Source organism: Amblyomma americanum, chromosome 2, assembly GCF_052857255.1.
Source record: "Amblyomma americanum isolate KBUSLIRL-KWMA chromosome 2, ASM5285725v1, whole genome shotgun sequence".
In the NCBI taxonomy this organism is placed as follows: Eukaryota; Metazoa; Arthropoda; class Arachnida; order Ixodida; family Ixodidae; genus Amblyomma; species Amblyomma americanum.
Window position 1 is genome coordinate 218,143,497 of NC_135498.1, and position 25,363 is coordinate 218,168,859.

General features: G+C 46.8%; 2 protein-coding genes across 7 annotated transcripts in view; one reads left to right on the top strand and one right to left on the bottom strand.

The window, feature by feature from the left end:
• rngo (DNA damage inducible 1 homolog rngo) overlaps positions 1 to 25,363 on the bottom strand; it is a 156,254-nt gene that overhangs the window by 72,361 nt on the left and 58,530 nt on the right. The gene's annotated exons all lie outside the window — the stretch shown is intronic.
• Positions 1 to 25,363, top strand: part of LOC144122159 (uncharacterized) — a 99,330-nt gene that overhangs the window by 38,944 nt on the left and 35,023 nt on the right. For 2 of the 3 annotated variants that reach the window (XM_077655731.1, XM_077655732.1), the window contains exon 2: positions 7,948 to 8,238. In XM_077655731.1, coding sequence (XP_077511857.1) covers positions 7,948 to 8,238 — 291 coding nt within the window. Of the gene's footprint in view, positions 1 to 7,947; positions 13,353 to 25,363 lie in introns of those variants that run through there. The other variant, XM_077655730.1, reaches the window with a different exon arrangement.

A 25,363-nucleotide genomic window follows, 5' to 3' on the forward strand; every position in this document is an offset into this window, starting at 1 on the left:
TCTGAAAGAAAGAAATGACCACAAACAGAAGATAGGAGGGCATTAACGATAATTACTATTAATTGTCGTAGCGTTGTGAACAAAGTCGCCCATCCAGAAGGTATGCTGTTAACGCATAATCCTGACATAGCTGTGCTAACAGAGAAGTGGTTAAATGAAGAAATATTTAATTCCGAGTTTGTGCCAAGAAACTATAAAGTCTTTAGGAAAGACCGCGACAGAAGAGGTGGCGGAGTAGTTGTACTGTTCAAAAGCTCATTACAGATTTTAAAACTGCCTGATGTCGCTACAGTTGAAGCTGTCTTTTGTAAAGTATACGCTAACAATTTCCGATATATCCTTGGTGCTATCTATAGGCCTCCCGGTTCCTCTGTCGCTGTCTTAGATGAAGTTAAGAAATATCTTTATTGCTACACGAAACCAGACGACAAGTTAATTTTAGTTGGAGATTTTAGCTTACCAAACATAAACTGGGCTACCTTTTCTGTTCAATCTCCGCACGCAGTAGGAGATGCACTGCTTGATATCATGTTTCATTTCTATCTCTTACAAATTGGGAAGAACCCTACTAGAATCCAACAAGATTCTGCATCAATACTAGATTTATTCTTGGTACGAGGCAATATCAAAGAAAAACTTTGATGTAATGTAGTGGCCGGAATTTCTGATCATCAAGCCGTAATCTTGGTATTAGAAGACATATTGTTGGACCGAAAGGGTGATACTAGACACTTTCCGAATTTTGCCTGTGTTGACAATGAATCGATTATTAATATTTTAGATCTTCATTATTATAGTTTTCTGCACAGCACTTGTAGCGTGGATGACCTGTGGCTTGTTTTCAAAAACATTGTTCCTGACTGTATTCAGCGTTTTGTACGAGTGATATGCAAGAAGTCGGACAATCACAATTCCTGGATTACGCAAGAAACTTTGCAATTGCAGCGCAAGCTAAAACGATTAAAGAAAAGAATAAAGAAATCAAGCTCAGCCAATTTAGAGGCAAAAATTTATGAAGTTTCAGAGAAATTAAAACAGTGCATTCTGAAAGATAAAGAAAAATACTACAATAAGCAACTTCCGGCTTTTATAAAAACTTCACCTGAAAAGTTTTGGCAGTCAATTGCACCAGTTTCTCGTTCTACCGATGCGTTTATTATAAATGAACAACATGTAAGTGACAATGACCAGGTTTCATCAGCATTTAATAACACCTTTAAGAAAGTTTTCACAAAAGATGACGGGCGTCTCCCACCCTTTAGCATGTCCCTTCTTTCCATGCCTGATGTTGTAATTTCTGAAGAGGGTGTTTTTAAATCTATTGTTAAAACTGGATATTAAGAAATCACCTGGACCAGATGATATTCCGAATACCTTCCTTAAACAGTATGCAGAGTGGTGTTCAAAGTATTTGTGCGTCCTATTCCCTCGATCATTGAAAGAAGGTGTTCTACCGTGTGATTGGAAAACTGCTAGAATTAAGCCTTTGCATAAAAGTGGAGAGAGGACGTGTATTGAAAATTATCGCCCTATTTCATTAACTTCGACAACGTGCAAATTATTGGAACACATCATTCATAAGCATCTAACTAATTTCCTCGACGAGCATAATGTACCGGCAGTTGTTCAACACGGGTTCAGACGAGGGTATTCAACATGCACTCAGCTGGTCGAAACAATCCATGATTTTGTGACAGCAATCAACGAAGGAAAACAAACAGATGTTATCTTTATGGACTTTCGAAAAGCTTTTGATAAGGTTTCGCACAAGAAATTACTTCATAAACTCAGTTTTGTTATAAATATAAACAGATATTAACATGGATACAATCGTACCTATCTGATCGCCGTCAGTTTGTCGAACTGCATAAAACCTGCTCCAATTACGTTCCTGCCGATTCTGGCGTCCCCCAAGGATCCGTCCTCGGCCCCCTACTGTTTTTATTGTTTATTAATGATATTGTTAAAGACCTGTCAGTACGTGTTAAGTTATATGCGGACGACTGCGTGCTGTACGAGAAAATAAGTTTGACTGATGATCAAATTAGGTTGAATAATGATTTTTCAAAAATAGTTTCTTGGTGTGAGAAGTGGCAAATGTCAATCAACTTTGAAAAAACCGTATTTATGATAATAACACTTAAAAAGAACCCTCTGCTATATTACTACAATGCTAATAATAATTTTCTTCATGAAGTTACAGAATATAAGTATCTAGGTCTATGGATCTCTGTTAACCTCTCTTGGACCAAGCATGTCGACTATGTTTCAGCAAACGCTCTCCGAAAGCTTTTTTTCTTACGACGCTCGCTTAAAGTTAGCAACCCCTGGTACCCACCTCCTTTCCTACAACACTATTATTAGACCAATCTTAGAATATGCAGTAATTATCTGGGACCCTTTTACAAAGGTAAACATAAACAAACTTGAAAGAATCCAAAAGAAAGCAGTGAGGTTTATATATAACACTTACGGGCGAGCATCAGTCAGTGACCTCCTCAAAAAAAGCGGTTTACCCTCTATTCCTAACAGAAATCGCATATGTCGCTTAAAGTTTTTCTATCAATTAATTAATAATTTCAAAGTTGACACTTCCAATATCCTTACTTATTCCTCGGGGTACCAAACTAGAAATCGCCATTCTCTTTCCATAACACCATTAAATTCGCGAGTTAATTGTTTTAAATATTCCTTTTTTGCAAGGAATATTCAAGAATTTCAAGAGCATTTGCATTGATTGTTGTTAATTGACCTTGTCGCTGTATTTTCTTGCTGAAATTCTATGTGCAATTCTGTATATTGTTACAGGTTCTATTTACAAATAATATTTACAAGGCAGGTCGAGAGGAGCCTGGTGCGCCGGCGGCAGGATCCTTGACTTCCTCTTCTACTTCCAGCCGCCGCACGTCTTCTTTATTCCTCAGAGCCCATGCGCAGCACGTGACATTTCCCCGTTCGCAGACGAAGCCCTCTGGGCCAGTCAATCAATCGGGGTCCCGAGAGTGGAATGGCTTCAGCCGTGCGACATGCACGACCTGGGTTGTCCTTGAGCGGCGTCCTTGCGTTGATTGGGGAGAGATGACATAGTTGAGGTCATTGAGGCGAGCAACAACGATGAACGGGCCTGTGTAGTGGGATAGCAGCTTTTCTGATAAGCCACGCTTGCGTAGGGGCGTCCACAACCATACAACGTCACCGGGGAGGTAGGAGACATCCTTGCGCCGGCGGTCATAACGCTGCTTAGAGCGATGCTGTGATGCCAAGGTGCGTATCCGGGCAATCCGACGGGCTTCTTCAGCGCGACATAAAGTGTTGGCAATAGAAGGCTCGGTGTCGAGAAAGGTAAGATGCTGTCGAGGGAGCTTCGAGGCGGACGGGCATAAAGAAGGAAGAATGGGCTGTAACCAGTTAAGTGGGATAGCAGCTTTTCTGATAAGCCACGCTTGCGTAGGGGCGTCCACAACCATACAACGTCACCGGGCAGGTAGGAGACATCCTTGCGCCGGCGGTCATAACGCTGCTTAGAGCGATGCTGTGATGCCAAGGTGCGTATCCGGGCAATCCGACGGGCTCCTTCAGTGCGACATAAAGTGTTGGCAATAGAAGGCTCGGTGTCGAGAAAGGTAGGATGCTGTCGAGGGAGCTTCGAGGTGGACGGGCATAAAGAAGGAAGAATGGGCTGTAACCAGTTAAGTGGGATAGCAGCTTTTCTGATAAGCCACGCTTGCGTAGGGGCGTCCACAACCATACAACGTCACCGGGCAGGTAGGAGACATCCTTGCGCCGGCGGTCATAACGCTGCTTAGAGCGATGCTGTGATGCCAAGGTGCGTATCCGGGCAATCCGACGGGCTTCTTCAGTGCGACATAAAGTGTTGGCAATAGCAGGCTCGGTGTCGAGAAAGGTAAGATGCTGTCGAGGGAGCTTCGAGGCGGACGGGCATAAAGAAGGAAGAATGGGCTGTAACCAGTTAAGTGGGATAGCAGCTTTTCTGATAAGCCACGCTTGCGTAGGGGCGTCCACAACCATACAACGTCACCGGGCAGGTAGGAGACATCCTTGCGCCGGCGGTCATAACGCTGCTTAGAGCGATGCTGTGATGCCAAGGTGCGTATCCGGGCAATCCGACGGGCTTCTTCAGTGCGACATAAAGTGTTGGCAATAGAAGGCTCGGTGTCGAGAAAGGTAAGATGCTGTCGAGGGAGCTTCGAGGCGGACGGGCATAAAGAAGGAAGAATGGGCTGTAACCAGTTAAGTGGGATAGCAGCTTTTCTGATAAGCCACGCTTGCGTAGGGGCGTCCACAACCATACAACGTCACCGGGGAGGTAGGAGACATCCTTGCGCCGGCGGTCATAACGCTGCTTAGAGCGATGCTGTGATGCCAAGGTGCGTATCCGGGCAATCCGACGGGCTTCTTCAGCGCGACATAAAGTGTTGGCAATAGAAGGCTCGGTGTCGAGAAAGGTAAGATGCTGTCGAGGGAGCTTCGAGGCGGACAGGCATAAAGAAGGAAGAATGGGCTGTAACCAGTTATTTCATGCCTCGACGTGTTATAGGCGTATGTAATGAAGGGAAGCACGTCGTCCCAGTTCTTATGGCGGGAATCGACATACATGGCCAGCATGGTCGTGAGTGTCCGATTGGTACGTTCAACCAGTCCATTAGTCTGGGGGTGGTATGGCGTCGAGTGGCGAAAATGGCATGAACTAAGACGCAGAAGCTCTTCCACAACGTCTGCCGTAAACTGGCGACCGCGGTCACTGATAACAACTCGAGGAGGTCCATGCCGGAGGATGACAGCACGAAGAAGGAAGAGCGAGACCTCAGCAGCGGTGGCGCAAGGTAGGGCGGCGGTCTCACAGTAACGGGTGTGGTGATCAACGCACACTATAATCCAGCGGTTACCGTTGGACGAGCGGGGAAACGGACCGAGCAGATTGAGTCCAACTTGTTCATATGGCGTGCTTGGAGGTGGCAAAGGATGCAGGCGTCCAGGCGGAGAAGTCGTGGGAAGCTTGAACCGCTGACACTGCACGCAGGTGGCCACGTAGCGCTGAACCATGTGACGCATTTTTGGCCAGTAAAAACGTTCCTTGATGCGGTTAAGGGTCCTGGCAAACCCCAAGTGCCCAGCCGTGACGTCATCGTGCATTGCCTGCAGAACAGAGGAGTACAGAGTAGCCGGAACGACGAGGAGAAAGCGCGCACCTCCAGGCGAGTAATTCGTTCTGTAGAGTAAACCGTCGCGAACGCAGAAAGGGCTTGCGGATGTCGGGTCACGGGCTTCGGCAAAAAGCGGCGCCAAGTGCTGATCCTTGCGTTGTTCCATCTGGAAAGTGCCAAGATCTGGAAACTCTTGGGAAACGGCAGCGAGATAGTCATCGAAGTTTTCATCATCGGAAGTAGTAACCGGGAGCGGCAGCCGCGAGAGGCAATCTGCGTCGGCGTGTTGGCGGCCACTTTTGTAAGACACTTTGAAGTTAAACTCTTGGAGGCGTAACGCCCAGCGGGCCAACCGACCGCAGGGGTCGCGTAGATTGACCAGCCAGCACAGAGAGTGATGGTCTGTGACGACTGTAAAAGCACGTCCATAAAGGTACGAACGAAACCGTTGTACGCCGAAAACAACGGCGAGACACTCTTGCTCTGTTACAGTGTAATTGCGTTCCGACTTGCTGAGGGTGCGACTTGCATAAGCGACAACGTGTTGATTGCCCTCATGGCGTTGGATAAGCACAGCACCCACGCCGATGCCGCTGGCGTCAGTGTGGAGTTCAGTCGGTGCTGTCGGGCAGAAATGACGCAATATTGGCCGCGAGGTGAGGAGAAACTTGAGCTGCCGAAACGCGGAGTCGCATTCGGGAGTCCAGTGGAAAGAGGTGTCTTTCTGCAGGAGACTTGTAAGCGGGTAGGCTAAATCAGAAAACTTGGGAACGAAACGCCGAAAATATGAGCAAAGTCCTAGGAAACTCCTGAGCTCTTTCACTGATTTGGGTTCTTTGACACTGCTTACAGCTTCAACCTTCTGCGGGTCGGGTCTGAGGCCATCCTTGTCAACGAGATGACCAAGCACAGTAATTTGGCATTCACCGAAGCGACACTTCTTCGAGTTCAGCACGAGGCCCGCTCTCTCTATGCAGTCTAGGACAATGGCTAAGCGGCTGTTATGTTCGGCGAAGGTCCTACCAAAAATAACAACATCGTCCAGATAACACATGCAAACTTGCCACTTCAGGCCACGTAAAAGCGTATCCATAAATCGTTCAAAAGTGGCAGGAGCGTTGCAAAGGCCGAAAGGCATAACATTAAATTCATACAACCCGTCAGGTGTCACGAATGCTGTCTTCTCTTTGTCTTGCGGGTGCATCGGGATCTGCCAGTACCCGGACCGTAGATCCACCGAGGAAAAGTAGGAGGCTGAGTGGAGGCAGTCAATGGCATCATCAACGCGCGGGAGCGGGTAAACATCCTTCTTTGTGACAGTGTTAAGCCGGCGGTAGTCGACACAAAATCGCTAAGTGCCATCTTTCTTTTTGACAAGGATCACTGGAGCAGCCCACGGGCTTGAAGATTCCTGAATGATGCCGCGGTGCAACATGTCACGGACTTGTTCATCGATTATCTGACGTTCGGAAGGCGAGACGCGGTATGGCTTCTGGCGAATCGGCTGTGCAGATCCAGTATTGATCATGTGATGGGTACGGGAAGCTGGAATCGGCGGTGGTTGGTCGCGAGCAAAGTCAAACACGTCCGCATGCTTCATAAGAACGGCCACTAGTACCTGGCGGTCGCTGGTGGGTAGGGATTTGTTGACCATGGCTAGGAATTGAGAGTCGCTCAGATCGCGGCGTCTAGTTGGACGAGACACGTTGTCAGTGATCGCGGCAACTGGTACAGAAAAACGTTCTTCAAAGCCAGCAAGTTTTAAACCACATGGCAATACTGCAGGTTCGTTGGAATGATTGACAGTCCAAAGAGTGGCATGGCCCTTGGTCACATGGACGACGCTGCGGGGTACTAGCACACTTTTCTTTGCACAGTTAAGGGAACAAGGTTCCACCACAGCATCGAAGGCATCAGAAATCGTGCTCGAGGACACAACGGGAACGAATATGGCAGACATTGCTGGAACGACGGTATCTTCAGAGACAGAAAACACTTGGGCAACCACTGGCGAGTCTTCTATGAGAGCTGACCGAAGGCCAGGACTTAACGATATGCCACCACTGCGGAAGTCGAGAGTAGCGCCGCACTGGTGCAAAAAGTCAATACCGAGGATGATGTCATGCGTAGAACGAGGGAGCACCGTGAATTCAGTTCGGAACATGTGGCCGGCGATCACTACATTCACAAAACAAATACCAATCGGAACCAATGATTCTCCCCCTACACCCCGGAATATAACAGCACGATCCCAAGCGAACATTATTTTACGACCCAGACGGTTCTTGAAAGTTGAACTCATTACTGACACCGTGGCACCAGTGTCCACTAAGGCCATGACGCAAATACCGTCCACTAAAACTTCAAGGCGGTTCCTTAACATAACAATGGGCAGAGGAATTGGCACTATCGATGATCCGGCGACCGCACCTCCATCGGCCGCACACGCTAGTTTCCCGGGGACGGTGGGGAACGACGTTGGGGGGAAGGCGAGCGGCGAGAGCGGTGCGAAGGTGGAGTCAGACTTCGGTCAGAGGCAGGGGAGTCGTTCCGTGGTGGCGCGTAACTGGATGGGCGCTGAGACGATGTGAAGACACGGTCATGAACAGGCGCATTGAAACTCAGGCGAGGGTTCGACCATTGGCGCTGGAAGCGAAAAAACTGGCCCCGGCGACGGCAGAATCTAGAGATGTGACCGATCATACCACAGCGGTAACAAAGTGGGCTCGGCAGCAGCGCATCGGAAACGATGTTCAGGAGCCATTTTTGCTTCATTCTTCAGGTGCTGGTGGGCCTGTTTCAAGTGCAGCCACCTGTCTTCTGCTTGCCTGGACTGTCTGCCGTCATCGCCGATATCAACAACGACCTACTGGCACGTGCTGATGTGACAAGCGTCAACAGAATCATCGAACCGGCAGCCAGGATTTCTGCGCATGCCCCGACGTCTGGGACGGCAGAGCACGTGGTTCACCAAGCCTTTAAAAGGAGCCCTGCATCTGCGTTCATCTTCAGTGGGCTCGGCAGCAGCGCATCAGAAACGATGTTCAGGAGCCATTTTTGCTTCATTCTTCAGGTTTGTTCTTATATGCCTACTAAATGCTTCCGCAGCGATAACCGCTGCCTATTGCTGCTGCCTTGCCCACTATGCATTGCGTACTTTTTATCTGATGTCCGGTCATTCACAGAAGATCTATTGTCATGCGGTGACATTGAATCTAACCCCGGTCCAACACAGGAGGATTTGTTGCTTCAGCTTGTTTCAGGCCAAACCAATATGACTGCCTCTATTAACCAGTTGCTGGAAAAACAGACTACGCTGGAGGATAAAATCGGAGGTTTATCTGTTCGCATTACCAACCTGGAAGACAAACTATCCTGTCTGGCATCTATAAGCAAAGTGGTCAGTGATCTAAAAGAAACGGTAGCTCAACTTGAGCAAGATAATTCATACATGCTAAAAAAAATTGATGATTTAGAAAACAGGAGTAGGAGAAATAACTTGATTGTTTATGGTTTGGAGGAGGGTGACGAAGAAACTCCTACCAGTCTTCAGAATGCGATCCGGAAAGAACTCTTTGAAGAAAAATTGAAAGTTGAAATCAATAGCATAGAGAGGTGTCACAGGCTGGGAAAAAAGAAGAAAGATCAAAGCCGCCCCGTAATTATGAAGTTTCAGGACTACAGAGAAAAACTTTCGGTGTTACAGGCTTGTTCGGGGCTGAAAGGAACCAAATTCTCTGTGGCTGAAGACTTTTCCAGCCGAGTTCGTGAAATTAGAAAAAAGCTGTGGCAAAGCTGTGCAGTGGAGAAGGCTAACGGCGCTAAAGCCAAACTGATATTTGATAAGCTGGTTATCGACGGTGCTATGTTCGGATGGGACGAAGTGAAGAATGAGCCCTATCGTATATCTAAAAAGAGGGAATGACAGACGCATATTATGAACAAAAGGTTCACACTGATAAACGTCAACTGTCGAAGTATTGTCTGCAAAGCTACGCAACTTGAGGGCCTGCTGTTGACGTATGATGTAGAAATCGCTGCACTCCCTGAAACCTGGTTGGGAAAAAATATTTTTGACAGCGAATTCGTACCACAAAACTACAAAGTTTTTCGCAAAGACCGAGATGGAAGGGGCGGTGGAGTGGCCATACTGTTCAAATCTTCACTGCAAGTCTTTAGAATGCCAGATATTGACGATGTAGAAGGCATCTTTTGTAAATTTTACAAAAACAATGTTCGTTACGTTTTAGGAGCCGTGTACAGGCCACCCAATTCCTCTGTAGCACTCCTAGTGAATCTAAAAAAATATATTGAGTGCCATATAAAACAGAATGATAGGCTAATGTTGACTGGCGATTTTAATTTACCAAACATAGACTGGACTGCCTTTTCGCATTCTAATAACATCATTGAGCAAACTATGCTTGATATTTCTATTGCCTTTGACCTGCTTCAGTTAGTTAAAGATCCTACTAGAGTCCACAATGGTTCATATTCAATTCTTGATCTATTTTTTGTAAATGGTACTGTCAAAGAAAATGTCGAATGCTATGTAACGACCGGTATTTCTGATCACAAAGCTGTTGTACTGACATTGATAAATGCAAACTTTGATCGCCGAAATACTGTCGGTTTCTTTCCTAATTTTTCTCGTGCACATGATGAATCTATTCTTGATATGCTCGACTTTCATTATGACCGCTTTATGAATTTTAATGGAAATGTGAATGACTTATGGCTATTTTTCAAAAGTGTTGTCTTTCAGTGTATTGAACGCTTCGTTCCAAAAATTGCAAAAAAGTCCCCAAAATGTAACCCTTGGATAACACGAGAGACATTACGCTCACAACGAAAGCTAAAAAGAATGAAAAAAAGGTTAAAAGCAGGAAACTATTCCCAAACGATCATTGATGAACAAACAGAAAAACTCAAACAGCTGATTGCCCATGACAAGGAAAAGTACTTTTCTACTCAGCTACCTACCTTCATTAAAACATGCCCTGAGAAATTCTGGAGGCAGATAACTCCAGCTTCACGATCTCATGATACTTTCAAAGTAAATGGAATATGTGAGCGTGATGATGCTTTGGTGTCCACGGCTTTCAATGACTACTTCAAATCGGTGTTTACGCAGGATGACAGCTCTCTTCCCTGCTATTCCGTGAATTTGCCTTCAATTCCTGATGTTGTGATTTCCGAGGCAGGTGTTCTCAATTTATTATTGAAGCTTGATGTAAAAAAATCTCCCGGACCAGATGACATTCCCAACGCATTCCTGAAGCGTTATGCAGAATGGTGTGCCAAGTACTTATGCATCTTATTTAACAAATCACTAAAAGAAGGATCATTACCGGATGACTGGAGAACGGCAAGAATCAAACCAATTCACAAAACTGGAGACAAAGCATCTATTCAGAATTACCGTCCGATATCGTTAACATCTACAGCATGCAAGGTCTTGGAACACATCATTCATAAACATATAGCAGATTTTCTTGAACAAAACAATTTTCTAACTAATGCACAGCATGGCTTCAGACGAGGATTTTCCACTGCCACTCAGCTAGTACAAACTATACATGATTTTGCGCAGGCAATAAATGAAGGAAAGCAGACTGACGCTATATTTATGGACTTTAAAAAAGCATTTGATAAAGTTTCGCATAACAAACTTCTTCACAAATTAGATAATGTACTAAAAAATGACAAATTACTTGCATGGATTACAGCCTACTTAAGAAACCGTCGTCAGTTTGTAGTAGTAAATAATTCCCCTTCCCCTCCAGTTCCTGTTGATTCCGGCGTTCCCCAAGGATCTGTTCTTGGGCCACTCCTCTTCTTGATTTTTATTAATGACATTGTCGATAAAATCTCAGTTTCTGTTAGATTATATGCTGACGATTGTGTGTTATATGAAAAGATTACTACTACTGAGGACCAAGTACGGTTAAATAATGATTTCACTAAGATAATAACATGGTGTGACCAATGGCAAATGTGCGTTAATTATGATAAAACAGTGTTCATGCGTATAACCCAGAAAAAGAAGCCTCTTTTGTTTAACTATACTGCTAAAAACAAAGTTCTCTCTCAAGTGAATACTTACAAATACCTAGGTCTGCGGATCTGCAATAACCTCTCCTGGACAGAGCACATTGACAACGTTACAGCTAATGCCCTACGCAAACTATTTTTCCTCCGACGTGCTCTGAAGCTCGGCCCCCCCAGTGTACGTTCACTTTCGTATAACACTATTATTCGCCCTATGTTAGAATATGCCGTCATAATCTGGGATCCTTTCACTAAATCTAACATTGCTAAATTAGACAGAGTCCGAAAGAAAGCAGCACGGTTTATTTACAATTCATATAACCGCACATCTATCACTGCACTTCTTAATCAAAGTGGTTTGCTTCCAGTCTCTCATAGAAATCGCATCTGTCGTCTAAAATTTTTATTTCAGTTAATCAAAGGTCAGTACAATATTGACACATCCAATATTATATCGTTCTCCTCAGGGTACAACACAAGACAACGCCATGATTTTACAGTAACACCATTAAACGCTCGAAATAACACCTTTAAGTACTCTTTTTTCCCCAGAACGATTACAGACTGGAATAATCTAACTAATGATGCAGTAACCCAAACTTCACTAAAAAGGTTTGAAAGCCACCTTTAACTTTTTTATAATGTCGTACCGCTACATTTCTTTGTTTCATTGTTTCTTGATCTTAAATTGTTGATCAATTGTTCTTGATTGTTTGCTTGTTCCTGAGGTCGTTTTTGTTGTTTCCAGAATTTATGTATTGTGTGCCCACCCCTGCGAAGGTCTTGTAAAAGATCGCAGTATCAATAAATAAATAAATAAAAAGTGGTGGGTCGGGGGGGCACTCGGGATAACACTCCTCGTAGCCAGTGTCGAAACGACCATCGTACTCCGGCTGCCGCAGGTGGCGTTGCGGATGAGCTGGCGCCCTGGGGCCGGGGCGGGTGATCCGGGGAGCGTCGCTGTAATCAATGCGAGTAGCACTGGTAGGGGCCTGGGCAGACAAACTCCAAGGGGAGGAGCGGTAGGCGGGAGCCGCCTGCAGAGAACAGCTCCCATACGGGACCTCACTGCGGCGCGCAAGATCTTGATGCCGGGAGAGTTCGTCACGCACGATTTGACGAATGACGTCAGGGAGAGTCGCCGCATTCACAGGCTCGTGGAAATCCACGCTGGCGACGGTGGTGACGTTAGGCAGGCGACCGAACTTGGGAGTAATTCGACGCAGTTTTAGAGCTTCAAATGTGCGGCAGTGCTTGATGATATCCGTGGGCGAGTCTAAATTTTCTTTACTAATAAGAAAGCTGTAGACGTCCTCTGCGATGCCCTTGAGGAGATGACCAACGCGATCTTCGTCGGACATACTGGGATTAACGACGCTGCACAGCTTCAAGACCTCTTCTATTTAAGTCGTGCAGGTCTCTCCAGGCACTTACGCTCTCTGAAGCAAAGACTGCTCAGCGCATTTTCGTTTGGCAACAGTATCCCCGAAGCAGCTGCGGAGCTCTTCCATGAAGCGGTCCCAACTTGTTATTGATGCCTCATGGTTTTCGAACCAAGTTAGCGCGGTGCCATCGAGAAAGAAGACGACATTGGCCAGCTGAAGAGTGGCATCCCAGCCGTTGTATTTGCTCACCCGCTTGTAATTGGTGAGCCAATCATCCACGTCTTCGCCAGCCTTCCCAGAAAACGTCCGCGGCTCACGGTAGTGGTGCCAAGCGGGCGTTGCGGCGCCGGTCGGTCGTGCGTCGGCTTCCTTGGGCATTTGCACGGGCAACGGTGGCAATCCGGCGATTCTTCGGCTGCAGCGGTTGCGAGAGGGATCCGTGGTGATCGACTCAGCACCTCCACCACACTGTTACAGGTTCTATTTACAAATAATATTTACAAGGCAGGTCGAGAGGAGCCTGGTGCGCCGGCGGCAGGATCCTTGACTTCCTCTTCTACTTCCAGCCGCCGCACGTCTTCTTTATTCCTCAGAGCCCATGCACAGCACGTGACAATATTAACACAGTGTTCCCACCTGCTATGATCTTGTGTACAAGATCGCAGTATTCATAAATAAAATAAATAAATATCGGCCTCATGCGTGCTGCTTTGTCATCATTCTACGGGAGGTACTACGCCAAGGCCACACACTCTTTAATTTAGCCTTTTTTTATCTTTACGATAACCGAAAAAAAAGAAATGTACAGTCATCTGTAGCAGGCAAAATGGAACCGCAGTTCCACTTTAATATATCCAAGTTTACTACAGCGGGGTTCTACCGTATATAACATGAGGCCAAGTGTGCTTGACCCTAAGATTCGACAAAGCTTGAGCATTTTGCCAGTTTCTTTAGTGCACCGATTACTTTCGAAATTCCAAGGATAGCTGTATCATTCACAGCAATGCAAAAAAACGTCACAACCCACTACTGAATAAATACACACAAAATCACAGCCACCATTTCAAGTTCGAAGAGTGCCTCTTTATGCGATGCAGCCATCCACAGAGCAAGAGGTCCAGTACATGTAAACAAGGAAACTGGCTAAGCAGAAAGACAAACGTTAAGTAACAAGAGATTAATGCACTCAATTCAAATTTTCTAACTGCCATACTCGAGGCTGACTTCACTCCATGCATTAAGTACCCTGCAATTTCATGCAGATATTCTTTCCTTGAGGTCTGCCTCTCACAAGGCGACAGCGCGTCTGTGAAGTAGCAATGGTTCGCCAAAAGTGTCATTTCCTTCAACACTCGAATGAAGCTAGAAGTGTAGCAGCTGCTCAACAGAACTTTTAATTTGTAGACATCTAAAAAAATCTGGGACAAAGAAGTCAAACGATAAACCTCTAAAAAAAATACCCATACGAACTATTCGTACCTGAAGAATTAGAAACGAGTGAAACCAGACACTGCAGCTTCTCATAAGATGATGTCATTTACGAGGCGACGTCAGTGACATCAACATAATCACTTTTGCTATGCTGACAGTTCCCAACAGTTCCTCCCAGACAGAAGATACAAACCGCTAAATAATGCGAAATGACCGACGCGGAAACAGACGCGGACACGAGAAGAAAAAACACTGACGACAGGACGGGCGCTGACTAACAACTCTATCTCCGAGGAAAACCCAGCACAATATATGCCAAAAAACCACGTGACAGTCAGGGGGCCAAAGATTACAACCTAAAGCACAGTCATCAAAGGGCGGCCGACACATGTGTGAACCGGAAGAAATAAACCCAAATATGAAAAAGGGGCGGGAAACGTTATGAAATGAACATATCAAAAAGCACTATAACCAGCAAAAACCCAAGGAAAACACACCTGCCAAACAACATCGTGGCCAAAAAGCGGTGTCAAGAACACTTCAACAGCAACAATGAGCGAGCCTAAAGGGGCCCAAGCAGGCGAAGCAAAACCAGTCAGAAATCTGAAATCAAGTAAACATCATACAACCCTATAGATGTCACAAAAAAGGCTACAAACAAACGAATACAACCTAAAATGAAGCAAAAAAAACTTAACGCTAAAAAGGCAAAGAGGTAAAAAAAGAAAAGAAGTCTACATGTAAAACAATTTGGACGATTACAACTTACAACCCACACCAAAAGCCTGGGGAGAAGTGTGTGCACCGGCTAACATAAGAAACCTTCATGAGCAAACGGGAAGTGGCAGGCAAACATGCAAAATCAGGAATCCTTAGGCATGGTCAAGGAAGCGCATTTCTTTCTCATGCTGTGAAATTGAGGACGTCCTTACGTGAATGTCCCCTGCCTTAGCAATAAACTAGGCCTCAATGACCTCCCTTTCTGTTTTGTTTTTTGACGTTGCTAGAAACCTTGTCATCATCATCAGCCTTATTACACCCACTGCAGGGCAAAGGCCTCTCCCATGTCTCTCCAATTAACCCTGTCTTTTGCCAGCGTCATCTACCGATTGCCTGCAAACTTCTTAATCTCATCTGCCCACATAACCTTCTACCGTCCCCTGCTACGCTTACATGCCCTACCCAAGCCCATTTCTTCCTCTTGATTTCGACTAGGATGTCATTAACCCGCGTTTGTTCCCTCACCCACTCTGCCCGCTTCCGGTCTCTTAACGTTACACCTATCATTTTTCTTTCCATGGCTCGCTGCGTTGTCCTTAACTTAAGCTGAACTCTTTTCGTTAGCCTCCACGTTTCTGTCCCATAGGTGAGTACCGGTAAGATACAGCTGTTGTACACTTTTCTCTTGAGGGAAATTGGTAAACTGCCATTCACGATCTAAGAGAACCTGCCATATGCACTCCACCCCATTCTTACCCTTCTAATTATTTCCCTCTCATGATCCGGATCAGCTGTCACTACCTGCCCCAAGTCCTTTTACCACTTCCAGGCACTCACTGCCAATTGTGAACTGCTGTTCCCTTGCTAGACTGTTGAACATTACTTTGGTTTTCTGCATGCTATTTTTTAGACCCAGCATTCTGCTCTGCCTGTTTAACTCATTGATCATGATTTGCAGTACACCTCCTGAGTGACTCAGCTGTCTCATTGATCATGATTCGCAGTTCACCTCCTGAGTGACTCAGCAAGGCAATGTCATCAGCGAATCGCAGATTACTTAGGCCCCCCATTCTCCATTTACTCTTATTCCCAACTGTTCCCAATTCAGGCCTCGGAATACCTCCTGTAAACAGGCGGTGAAGAGCATTGGCGAGATTGTGTTTCCTTGCCTGACGCCCTTTCTTATTGGAATTTTAGTGCTGACTTTATGGAGGACTATGGTAGCTGTGCAGTTGCTATATATAAATTCCAGTATTTTGACATAAGGCTCTTCTACACCCTGATTACGCAATGCCTGTATGACTGCTGAGGATTCCACTGAGTCGAATGCTTTCTCGTAATCAATGAAGGCTATATATAGGCTAATTCGAGACTTTACCATTCTGTGGTCGCTACAGTGCACCTTTCTGAGGACGGCCACATCCTGAACGATGCCAGGTTGAGAGCATAGTATGAGGCCGATTTCATTTTTAGTCTCACCATTGAGGCTCTTCCAGGTCCACTTCCTATTCTCTCATTTGCGGAAGAAAGTATTCATGATCCGTAAATTATTTATTCTATCTGCGAATTCTACTAATAACTCTTCCCTGCTATTTCTAGAACCTATCCGATAGTCGCCTACCCCCTGGTCGCCAGCCTGCTTCTTGCCCACCTTCGCAGTGAAGTCGCCCATCAGTACAGTGTAGTGTGATTTTGCTTTATTCATTGCCGATTCCATGTCTTCATAGAAACTTTCAACGGCGCCGTCATCATGGCTGGATGTAGGCGCGTAGGCCTGCACCACTTTCAACTTGTACCTCCTATTGAGCCTAATCACAATAGCTGCTACCCCCTCGTTAATACTATAGAGCTCCTCTACGTTGCCAGCTATATACTCATTAATGAGGAATCCCATGCCTAGTTCTCGTCTATCTGCTAATCCGCGATAGCACAGTATGTGTCCATCCTTTAGTGCTGTGTACGCCTCACCTGCCCTCCTAACTTCACTAAGCGCTATGACATCCCATTTAATTCCCGCTAGTTCCTCGAACAGCACTGCTAGGCTAGCCTCACTAGATAAACTTCTAGCATTAAACGTTGCCAGGTTCAGATTCCAATGGTGGCCTGTCCAGAGCCAGAGATTCTTAGCGTCCTCCGCTGCGTCACAGGTCTGACCGCCGCCATAGTCAGTTGCTCCGCAGCCACTGGGGACTGAGGGCCAAGGGTTAATTGGTTTGTTCATAGAAGGTTGTGGCCAAATACTGTTCTGGTGAGGGAGTGCGTTGTCGGTTCTGGTCACCGAGATCAGGCCGCCCCCCAGGCGTGGTTATGCAATTCCACCGACACGCAAATTTTTTTTCTTTTTTTTTTTCAAACCCGGTGGAGAATTGCGCGGCACCAGGTCCTCTTGCACGCGAGGCGAATGCTCTACCTCTACGCCATCGCTGCAACCTTCGCTGGAACCTTGTATCCTCTAATATAGGTTTACACTTGTGGCGAGGCTGGTTGCAGTGGTCTGTGAGATCGCCTCCAGATCCTCTATCTACGTTGAGGAAGTGCTCCCTGGCCCTGACATTAAAGCATCTTCCCGTCTGGCCTATGTACACACTACCGCACGTTAGGGGTATCTGATAGACAACCCCAGTCCGGCAGTGTGTGTACCGTTCGCCGTGTCCCGTAGTGCAGGTCACCTGTCTTGCCCTGTTTAAGACACGTATCTTAGAAAGCTTGCACGGTGTGGAAAAGACGACCTGGACGTTGTACAGTCCTGCTATCTTTCTTACGTTGTGGGACAACTTGTGAAGGGACAGTATGATTGCAACGGGTTTCTTCTCTCGCTCCTTCCTAGCCTTGCTCCCCTCTAACTTGTTAAGCATGGCCTCAAATATATTAGCTACTAATGAAGGCGTGTACCCGCAGAGTAGAGGCACTGTACCTGGTTCTCAATGCTTGATTTTGCCATATGCACACAGCTCTTGGCTAACGCCGCCTGAAGTGCGCTTGTTACTATCATTGTTTTTACTAGCTTTGAGTGAGCGCTGTCAAAAGGTAGCAGACTCTTTCTAGACCTTACGTTGTAAGACCAGCAAGCATGGTCGTCCCTAAAAAGAAGCAACACGTCTAAAAACTGGATGCTGTTATTCACAGGCAATTCAATGGTGAAATTCAGACCACCAGACAAGGCTTTGAACAGTTCGGAGATACCATTAGCGGCCTCCAGCAAATGGTCAGTGGCAGCTCTGTCCATGACTACAAGGTAGTCATCTACATACCTGTAAACTTTCACGACATGTTTATCCTTCAGTTTTTTCTGAATGTTTCTATCCATTGCAGCCAGATAAATATCGCACAAAACCGAAGCAACTGACGAGCCAGCACAAATGGCGGATTTCTAGGTCAAAAATCGACCACTGAAAGAAACGACAGTGGACAAAAGGTAAAAGCTCAGGAGCTCCATAAAACTGTCCGCGCTTATGCCGGCTGAATTCTGAAACATTACGATTTCAGTGTCGTCGATCCTCTGGCGAACTGCGTTGTACAGACCATCATGCGGAACAGAGTAAAACAAGTCTTCAACGTCTAGCGAGAAAGCAGTCGCCGCTCCCATCATGCCAGCTCTCAGCCCATTCACAAGTTCAAATGAGCTGCGAATCTGGAACGGGTCCTCTCCCGTCAAGCTCCTCAAATTGTCCCTTAGGTAATGTCCCACATGCTCCCGCCATGCACCTTTTTCTGACACTATTGATCAAAGCGGGCATTCAGGTTTGCGCGTCTTTCCTGTGAAGAATATTTCAAGGCACCCGGTTTTGCACTGTCCACTTTCTTTGCTAAACAATCTAGCTGGCACTGCTTCAAAAGCACGAGTGCGGCCGATTTGTTCCTAGAAGCACGAAACTGTACAGGCTTAAAATTATTGTTGATGGCAGCCATAGCCTTTTCATTGAAAGTAACTCACGGCATCACAACAAAGCCCCCTTCCTTGTCAGACTGCAAAACGGTCAGATTGTTGCATTCTAGACACCTCGATACTTTTGCGAACGGAGGGGCTGCCTCCTGCTCTCGACTCACATTACAGATGACGCAATCCACACCATCCCCGATGAGCCATTTTTTGTCTCTGTCACGGGAATGGGCAGCAACTTCTCTAACCATTGCCAGCATCCGAGGTCGGCTGGTGGCAAGGTCGTAAGCAAACTTCGGTCCTTTTTGTAGGATGGCCTGGACGTCGCTTGACACAGAAGCACCTCCGGGCATCGAGACAGGGTTTTGCCAAGCTTTCTTCACTGTAGTTCTTGCCTGGAGGCGCAGGTGGGCACGTTGCCATAAAAACTCGGTGGTTTGGGCAGTGAACTTCATGAAGTCCTGTAATCTTTTGTGCTCCATGCACCCAGGTGCTTCTTTATGGATGACGCATCTGAGGCAGTCGTGATAAAGTCGCACTTGTCGCCAGTATTCGGACTTCCAAGATTTTTCCCACATGATGGGCATGGCCCCAGGACGGCTCCAGGGTGCCAAAGAGGGCCTGAACCTCGAGCGGAACTATTCTCTTCTTCAAACAGAAGGAAACCGCCCTCGATTGACAGGTGGTCGCAGCCACAAGGTTGACCAGCGTGATGGCAGAATTGTTAAAGAGTTAAAGAGTTGTTAGTCAGCACTCGTCCTGTCGTCAGTGTTCTTTCTTCTCGTGTCCCCGTCTGTTTCCGCGCTGGTCATTTCGAATCATGTCCCACCAACTCGCCCCATCGGCAATTTTGGCCACTAAATGAGCTGGTTTGTTTCATTTTGTGCAGTCCCTCTAAAGCATATTGCACTGTATATATTACATACCATCCCATAGGCTAATTAACTTGTACAGTTATAAAACAAAGAATGCAGCGCGAATTGTTTTGCTAGCCTCGCTCCCATGGTAATTACTTTTCGGGATAAGAGAGCCTTTCATAAGATCCTCTCAAAATGGGCTAAGGCTGGTTTTTGAACTGCACTTTAAACTTTTTTTACACTTTGACTTAAGCTGATCTTAGCAAAGTCTGTCTTATCCCACAAAGCCTTTTTGATCAATGTAAGGCAAACAATACGACTCACATTGAACTCTGTTGTGTTTCCGCTGTTCCGAAAAGCATGCTGCTTCTGTGTGTCAGTTGAAGAGTGCGGCTGGCAATTATTACCAAAATCAAAAAGGCTTGTATAGCGAAGTGGAACGTGCTGAAGCGAAATGCATTCACGCAGAACAACCATCAAGTAGAGCTGCATGCCAGCCCATCCGGTCCTAAGGAACAACTGTACACTTTGTACGTGTCCACAGGCGTCATACCGACATACGCCATGCAACTTTTCTTGCCACTTGTGATGGAGGCCGACACAGGCGCTGCGTTCTCGCCCATCAGTTATGGCCAGTTAAGCCACCTATCATAGAGAAGGAAGACGTTACGTTGTGAACTTGGTCGGGTAAGAGGTTGCTGCCTCTCGGGAAGATACTGGTGGCGGCCACAAATATAGCAAGGACAGCCAAGCTTCCGCCAAGGGTGATTAGAGGCGCTGGTTCGAGCTTGCTGGGATGAGACCAGTTCATGCTGTTAGGTAATGAGGTGTGTGGCCTCCATGAGGTTTCAACCCTAAGTACACCAATGATTCCAAGGACACGCTCAAGGCGGACGGGCGGGCATCCAACATTTCTCAAGTTCTGGCAAAACACAGTGGCCGACTTCGGAAGCAATCGTAAGATTCTGGAGATCGTCCTCACCACCTCCAATAAGCTCACACCAGACAAGCAGGAATTCAAGCGGACCGACTGGGGAAGAATTCCGGTCCATCAGAAAAGTGAGGCAAAACTCCGCATCCATCTTTGATATTGAAGAATGGATGTGCGGACCCAATGCCGACACCAAGAACGACACGAAGACTGTCGTGACCGAAGTGCACGTAGACAGAATGGTCAGTAGCTTTGCTCACCCAATTGAAGCCAAGGACTCCATCCACGCCAGATAGAAAGGTCAGAGACTCAACAGAAACATCGAGGAGCACTGTCAAATCCTCTGTAAACAGCAATAGGACGGGCTCTGCAAATCTGTCGACGGACAGTTACACAATGGACAAACGTGGAGAATACTCCAATATCTACTAAGATAACACAAACACAAAGTCACACTAAAGGGACTACCTCGCCAGACTCCTATACACCGAGGTCAAGAAAATGGGCGAAAAAAGGGTGGCGCAAATACTGTGCCAGAGGTATCCCCAGCTGGGGCCCTCTGTCACACAAGGTTCGTACGCAGGGAGGCATAATGCTTTGCTAGATGAAGATTCCAGCAGCAAAGAGATTCATGTGGCCGCGAACGACTTTACGGTCGGTCGGCCCCCGGACCGGATGGGGTCACCAACAAGACACTGGGAAATTTGGACGATGACTCCGTGGGCAAGCTCACGGACAATATCAATGAACGGTGAAGAGAGGGCTCCGTATTGAAGAAGTGGAAGAGTGCAAAGACGGTACTCATCTCGAAACCCGACAAGGCTCCTAGCTTGGAGAATATGAGGCCTATCTTGCTCACCTCATGCGTGAGTGAAGTAAAGGAACATCCGTTTCTCAGTCGAATAAATACCCACCTCGAACTGACGGGTGCCTGCTCACGCACCGTCATCGGGTTTCGCCCTCACCTTTCGACGCAGGACGCAATGCTCCAGCTGAAACATCAGATCCTGGACGTCAAGACCTCAAAGAGTGCATTCGACAGGGTCCTCCATTCGGCGATCCTAGTCCAAATCTTGCAGATGAACCTCGGCGAAACAGCCTACAATTACTTCACCGGCACCCCGCAGGGATCAGTCATTCCGCCAATGCTCTGCAACCTGGCAATGATCGGCCTTGTGTGAAAACTCCAAAAACTCGAAAACGTCCAACAAATGATCTATGCCGCCAACATCACAACGTGGGTCAACCGCAGCAGCGACGACCAGGTCGAATCGTCGCCGCAGGAAGCGATAGTTGTCCTGGAAGAACACCTGAGAAATACGGGGTTTCGATGCTCGCCCAAGAAGTCGGAGCTCCTGCTGTACTGCCCCGCCCAGAAGGAATGACCACACAACGGATCCAAGCAGAAGAGATATTAAGAAGAAATCAGGCTACACACGAGTGACAGCGGAACCATCCCCATCGTGAAAAGAAAGTCCTGGACATGATCAATGAAGCCAACAGCATAACTGGCGAGACGATTAACAAGCTGTGGCTCAGTGGTTAAGGTGCTCGGCTGCTGATCCGGAGTTCCCGGGTTCAAACTCGACCGCGGCGGCTGCATTTTTATGGAGGCAAAACGCTAAGGCGCCCGTGTGCTGTGTGATGTCAGTGCACGTTAAAGATCCCCAGATGGTCAAAATTATTCCGGAGCCCTCCACTACAGGGCTCCACTAAGGCACCTCTTTCTTCCTTTCTTCTTTCACTCCCTCCTTTATCCCTTCCCTTACAGCCCAGTTCAACTATATATGTCTGTGCCATTTCCTTCCCCAAAAACCCATTATTATTATTATTATTATTATTATTATTATTATTATTATTATTATTATTATTATTATTATTATTATTATCAACAAGCTCATACACAAAACTGCCAATGCAATGTGGTTACCAAAGAGAATCCCCAACAGGCGAAGTGGCATTACGGAGGAGAGCCTGATATGATCCATGCACCCCTTCGTGATATGTCACATAACCTTTCACAACTGGTACAAAGCGGAGAAGACCAAAACAGATGTGATTATACACAGGGCATACATGACGGCGCTCGCACTGCCAGACTCGACCAGCACAGAGCTCCTGCTACAACTGGGAATCAACAACAAGCTGGACGAACTTGCAGATTTTTTTTTTTGTTGCTGTCATGTCGACTTTAATGGCGCATAAGCAACTAAGGCTAACATGCGCCAAGCTCAGGGTATAAGAAATTGTTTTCTGTAGATTTTTACAAAGGTAAAAAATATGGTGGTGTAGAAAACTTTTTGCTTTATGGCTTTATGGGGGTTTAACGTCCCAAAGCAACTCGGGCTATGAGGGACGCCGTAGTGAAGGACTCCGGAAATTTCGACCACCTGGGGTTCTTTAACGTGCACTGACATCGCACAGTACACGAGCCTCTAGAATTTCGCCTCCATCGAAATTCGACCGCCGCTGCCGGGATCGAACCCGCGTCTTTCGGGCCAGCAGCCGAGCGCCATAACCACTGAGCCACCGCGGCGGCTGGGTGTAGAAAACTTCCCGGTACTGAGAGAAACACAAGATTCACAAATGACCAATATTAAAGGTTTCAAAGGAGGCTGGGTAGCCTCATCAGCCGTCCTTGGCTGGGCAAGGACTGGAGGCCCCCAACCAATCAAAATAAAAAAACCTCAGCCCTTTACTCAGGAATGAGAAAGTGGATGAGGTGCACCAGGAAAAGCACTGGGTCATGTTTTACATCTTGTTAAGAACACCAGCTTCTGCTAAAAATCTAAAAACGCAGGACATGTCCACAATTGCATTTTCACCTAAGAGCTGTGATGGGTGAAAAGGGATGCATTGGTTATAAAACGGAGAGAAGCGCTTTTTCCGTAGCTTTTCCAGTTTCGAACATGAAATTAAAACGTGACTGACAGTAAGTTCGTCTCCATATGTGCGAACTGGTTTGTCTTCTTTTGTTAACAAAAAGTTGTGTGTAATGTCTGTGTGGCCTATACGAAGACGGCAGATAATGACTTCCTTGAAACGTTTCTGGTGCACACATGACTTCTGCGCTTTGTCGATTTGTGTGCCTCTCGTCCCATCTTGTTCGCGCAGTTTATACCCTTTCTGTTCAACATGACTTCCATTCACCAAGAACTGGTTCTATTAAGTGTAGCTTGTTCTTTACTTCGCTGTTCAAAGCGGACTGCCAAATTTTCCTTGCCTTACAATGTAGTAATTTCATGCAATCTTTATAGGGCATATTTAAATTTTTTATTAGCTTGCCACAAGCTTGAGCAGGGCATAAATCTGCTCTTTCGTTGCCTTTTATGCCGACATGACTTGGTACCCTGCACAGTCTTATGTTTTGTCCTTCAGCTATGGCTGTTGTGATGTTGTGTATGAGGTCGCCAAGCAGCGGAGTTATTGCATGAAGGGCTGTGAGCACACTTAGCGAGTCTGTGTAAATGTGAAGTGCACAAAAAATCCTCGAAGGATTTGTGAACACAATGCGTCGACAGTGGTGTGTCGGACAGCGGAGCACTGCGCGTGCCAGCCCAGCGTCGCGTGTGCACGTGCGAAGGGTGTGTGCGAGGCAACGGTGACAAAGAGCGTGGTGAGGACGAGGAGCGGAGAGCCGACATGTCAGGATACCGAGGTGTGGAGGGAGAAAGCGCAGCGGAGGTGGTGTCATTCAAGCGAGGAGGTGGCAGCCGTCGGATGTTGGGTCCGTGCTGCCGTGACCTCCCTTGGATCCCCGACGTAAGCCTCCTGCGTTCTTTGCAAATGTGGAGGTGGCAGCCGATGGACTGAGGGTCCGTGTTGCCGAAAGGCACTCTTGGATAGTTTGCTTTAAGCCTCTTGCGTTTCGTGACGCCATCGACGGGACCGGGCTACGTTTTTCCTGCCGTTGCCAAGTTCTTCGGGCTGTTGACTGGAGACCACCGTCGTCTTCCTGCAGTTTTCTCCGCTCCTAATACCACCTGGCTCTCTTTCGCCGCTTCCGTCGACGCAACGCCAGCGACACGCCGTAGTTCATCAACTCATGTTCCGTCCTGTCTACAAGGCTTCCCCGCTTCACCTGGGACGCTCAATACCGGGTGAACTCTCCCCTTTATTCTGTAGTGTTGTACGCTTGTTGACTGTGCGTTTTCTTGTTTTCGTTTCTTATTGGCTCTTTTCCTTTAAATTATAAATACGGCTTCATTTCGTTTTGTTTGATCTCTATGTTCTCTTCTCTTGTTCGAACCTGCATGCGATATCGAGACAATTGGCAAAACAGAAGCCGAACGCGAGCATGCAAAGTCGCTAGCAGAAGCGGAAGAGCGTAGATTGCAGCTCCAATTAAGGCTCGCAGAAGCTGGTGGGGGTAATCAAGAACCCGCACCGGGGCCATCAGTAGTGGTTAGCCCACACAAATTGATCCCGCCTTTCGACGATCACAGGGATGACTTAGATGCATACCTCAAACGTTCTGAGCGGATCACAGAAGGGCACAGCTGGTCCAAGGAAGAATGGGCTACAGCACTCAGTATGCCTTTGACTGGGGAAGCTCTCCGTGTGTTCGGTCAACTGTCCCCAGCAGATTCAATGGCGTATGATAAGGCTAAACTAGCCTTGCTCCAACATTTTCGGTTTACAGTAGAAGGTTATCGCGAAAGGTTTCGTGAAACTAAGCCGCTTGATAAAGAAACAGGCAAGCAATACGCAGCACGTTAGCTCACTCTTTTAGATCGATCGGTCGAGATGTCGGGAACGGCCACAACATACTATGATTTACGTGACCTAGTGGTGGCCGAACAGTTCATGAGGAACTGTCAGAGTCGTCTGGCGGTTTTCCTTCGAGAAAGAGAGTGCAAGAGGCTGGACAAAATGGCTGAGGCAGCAGACAACTTTCCAGAAGCCCAGCAGCAAAGAAATTTGTCGTTCATAGAAACGTTCGA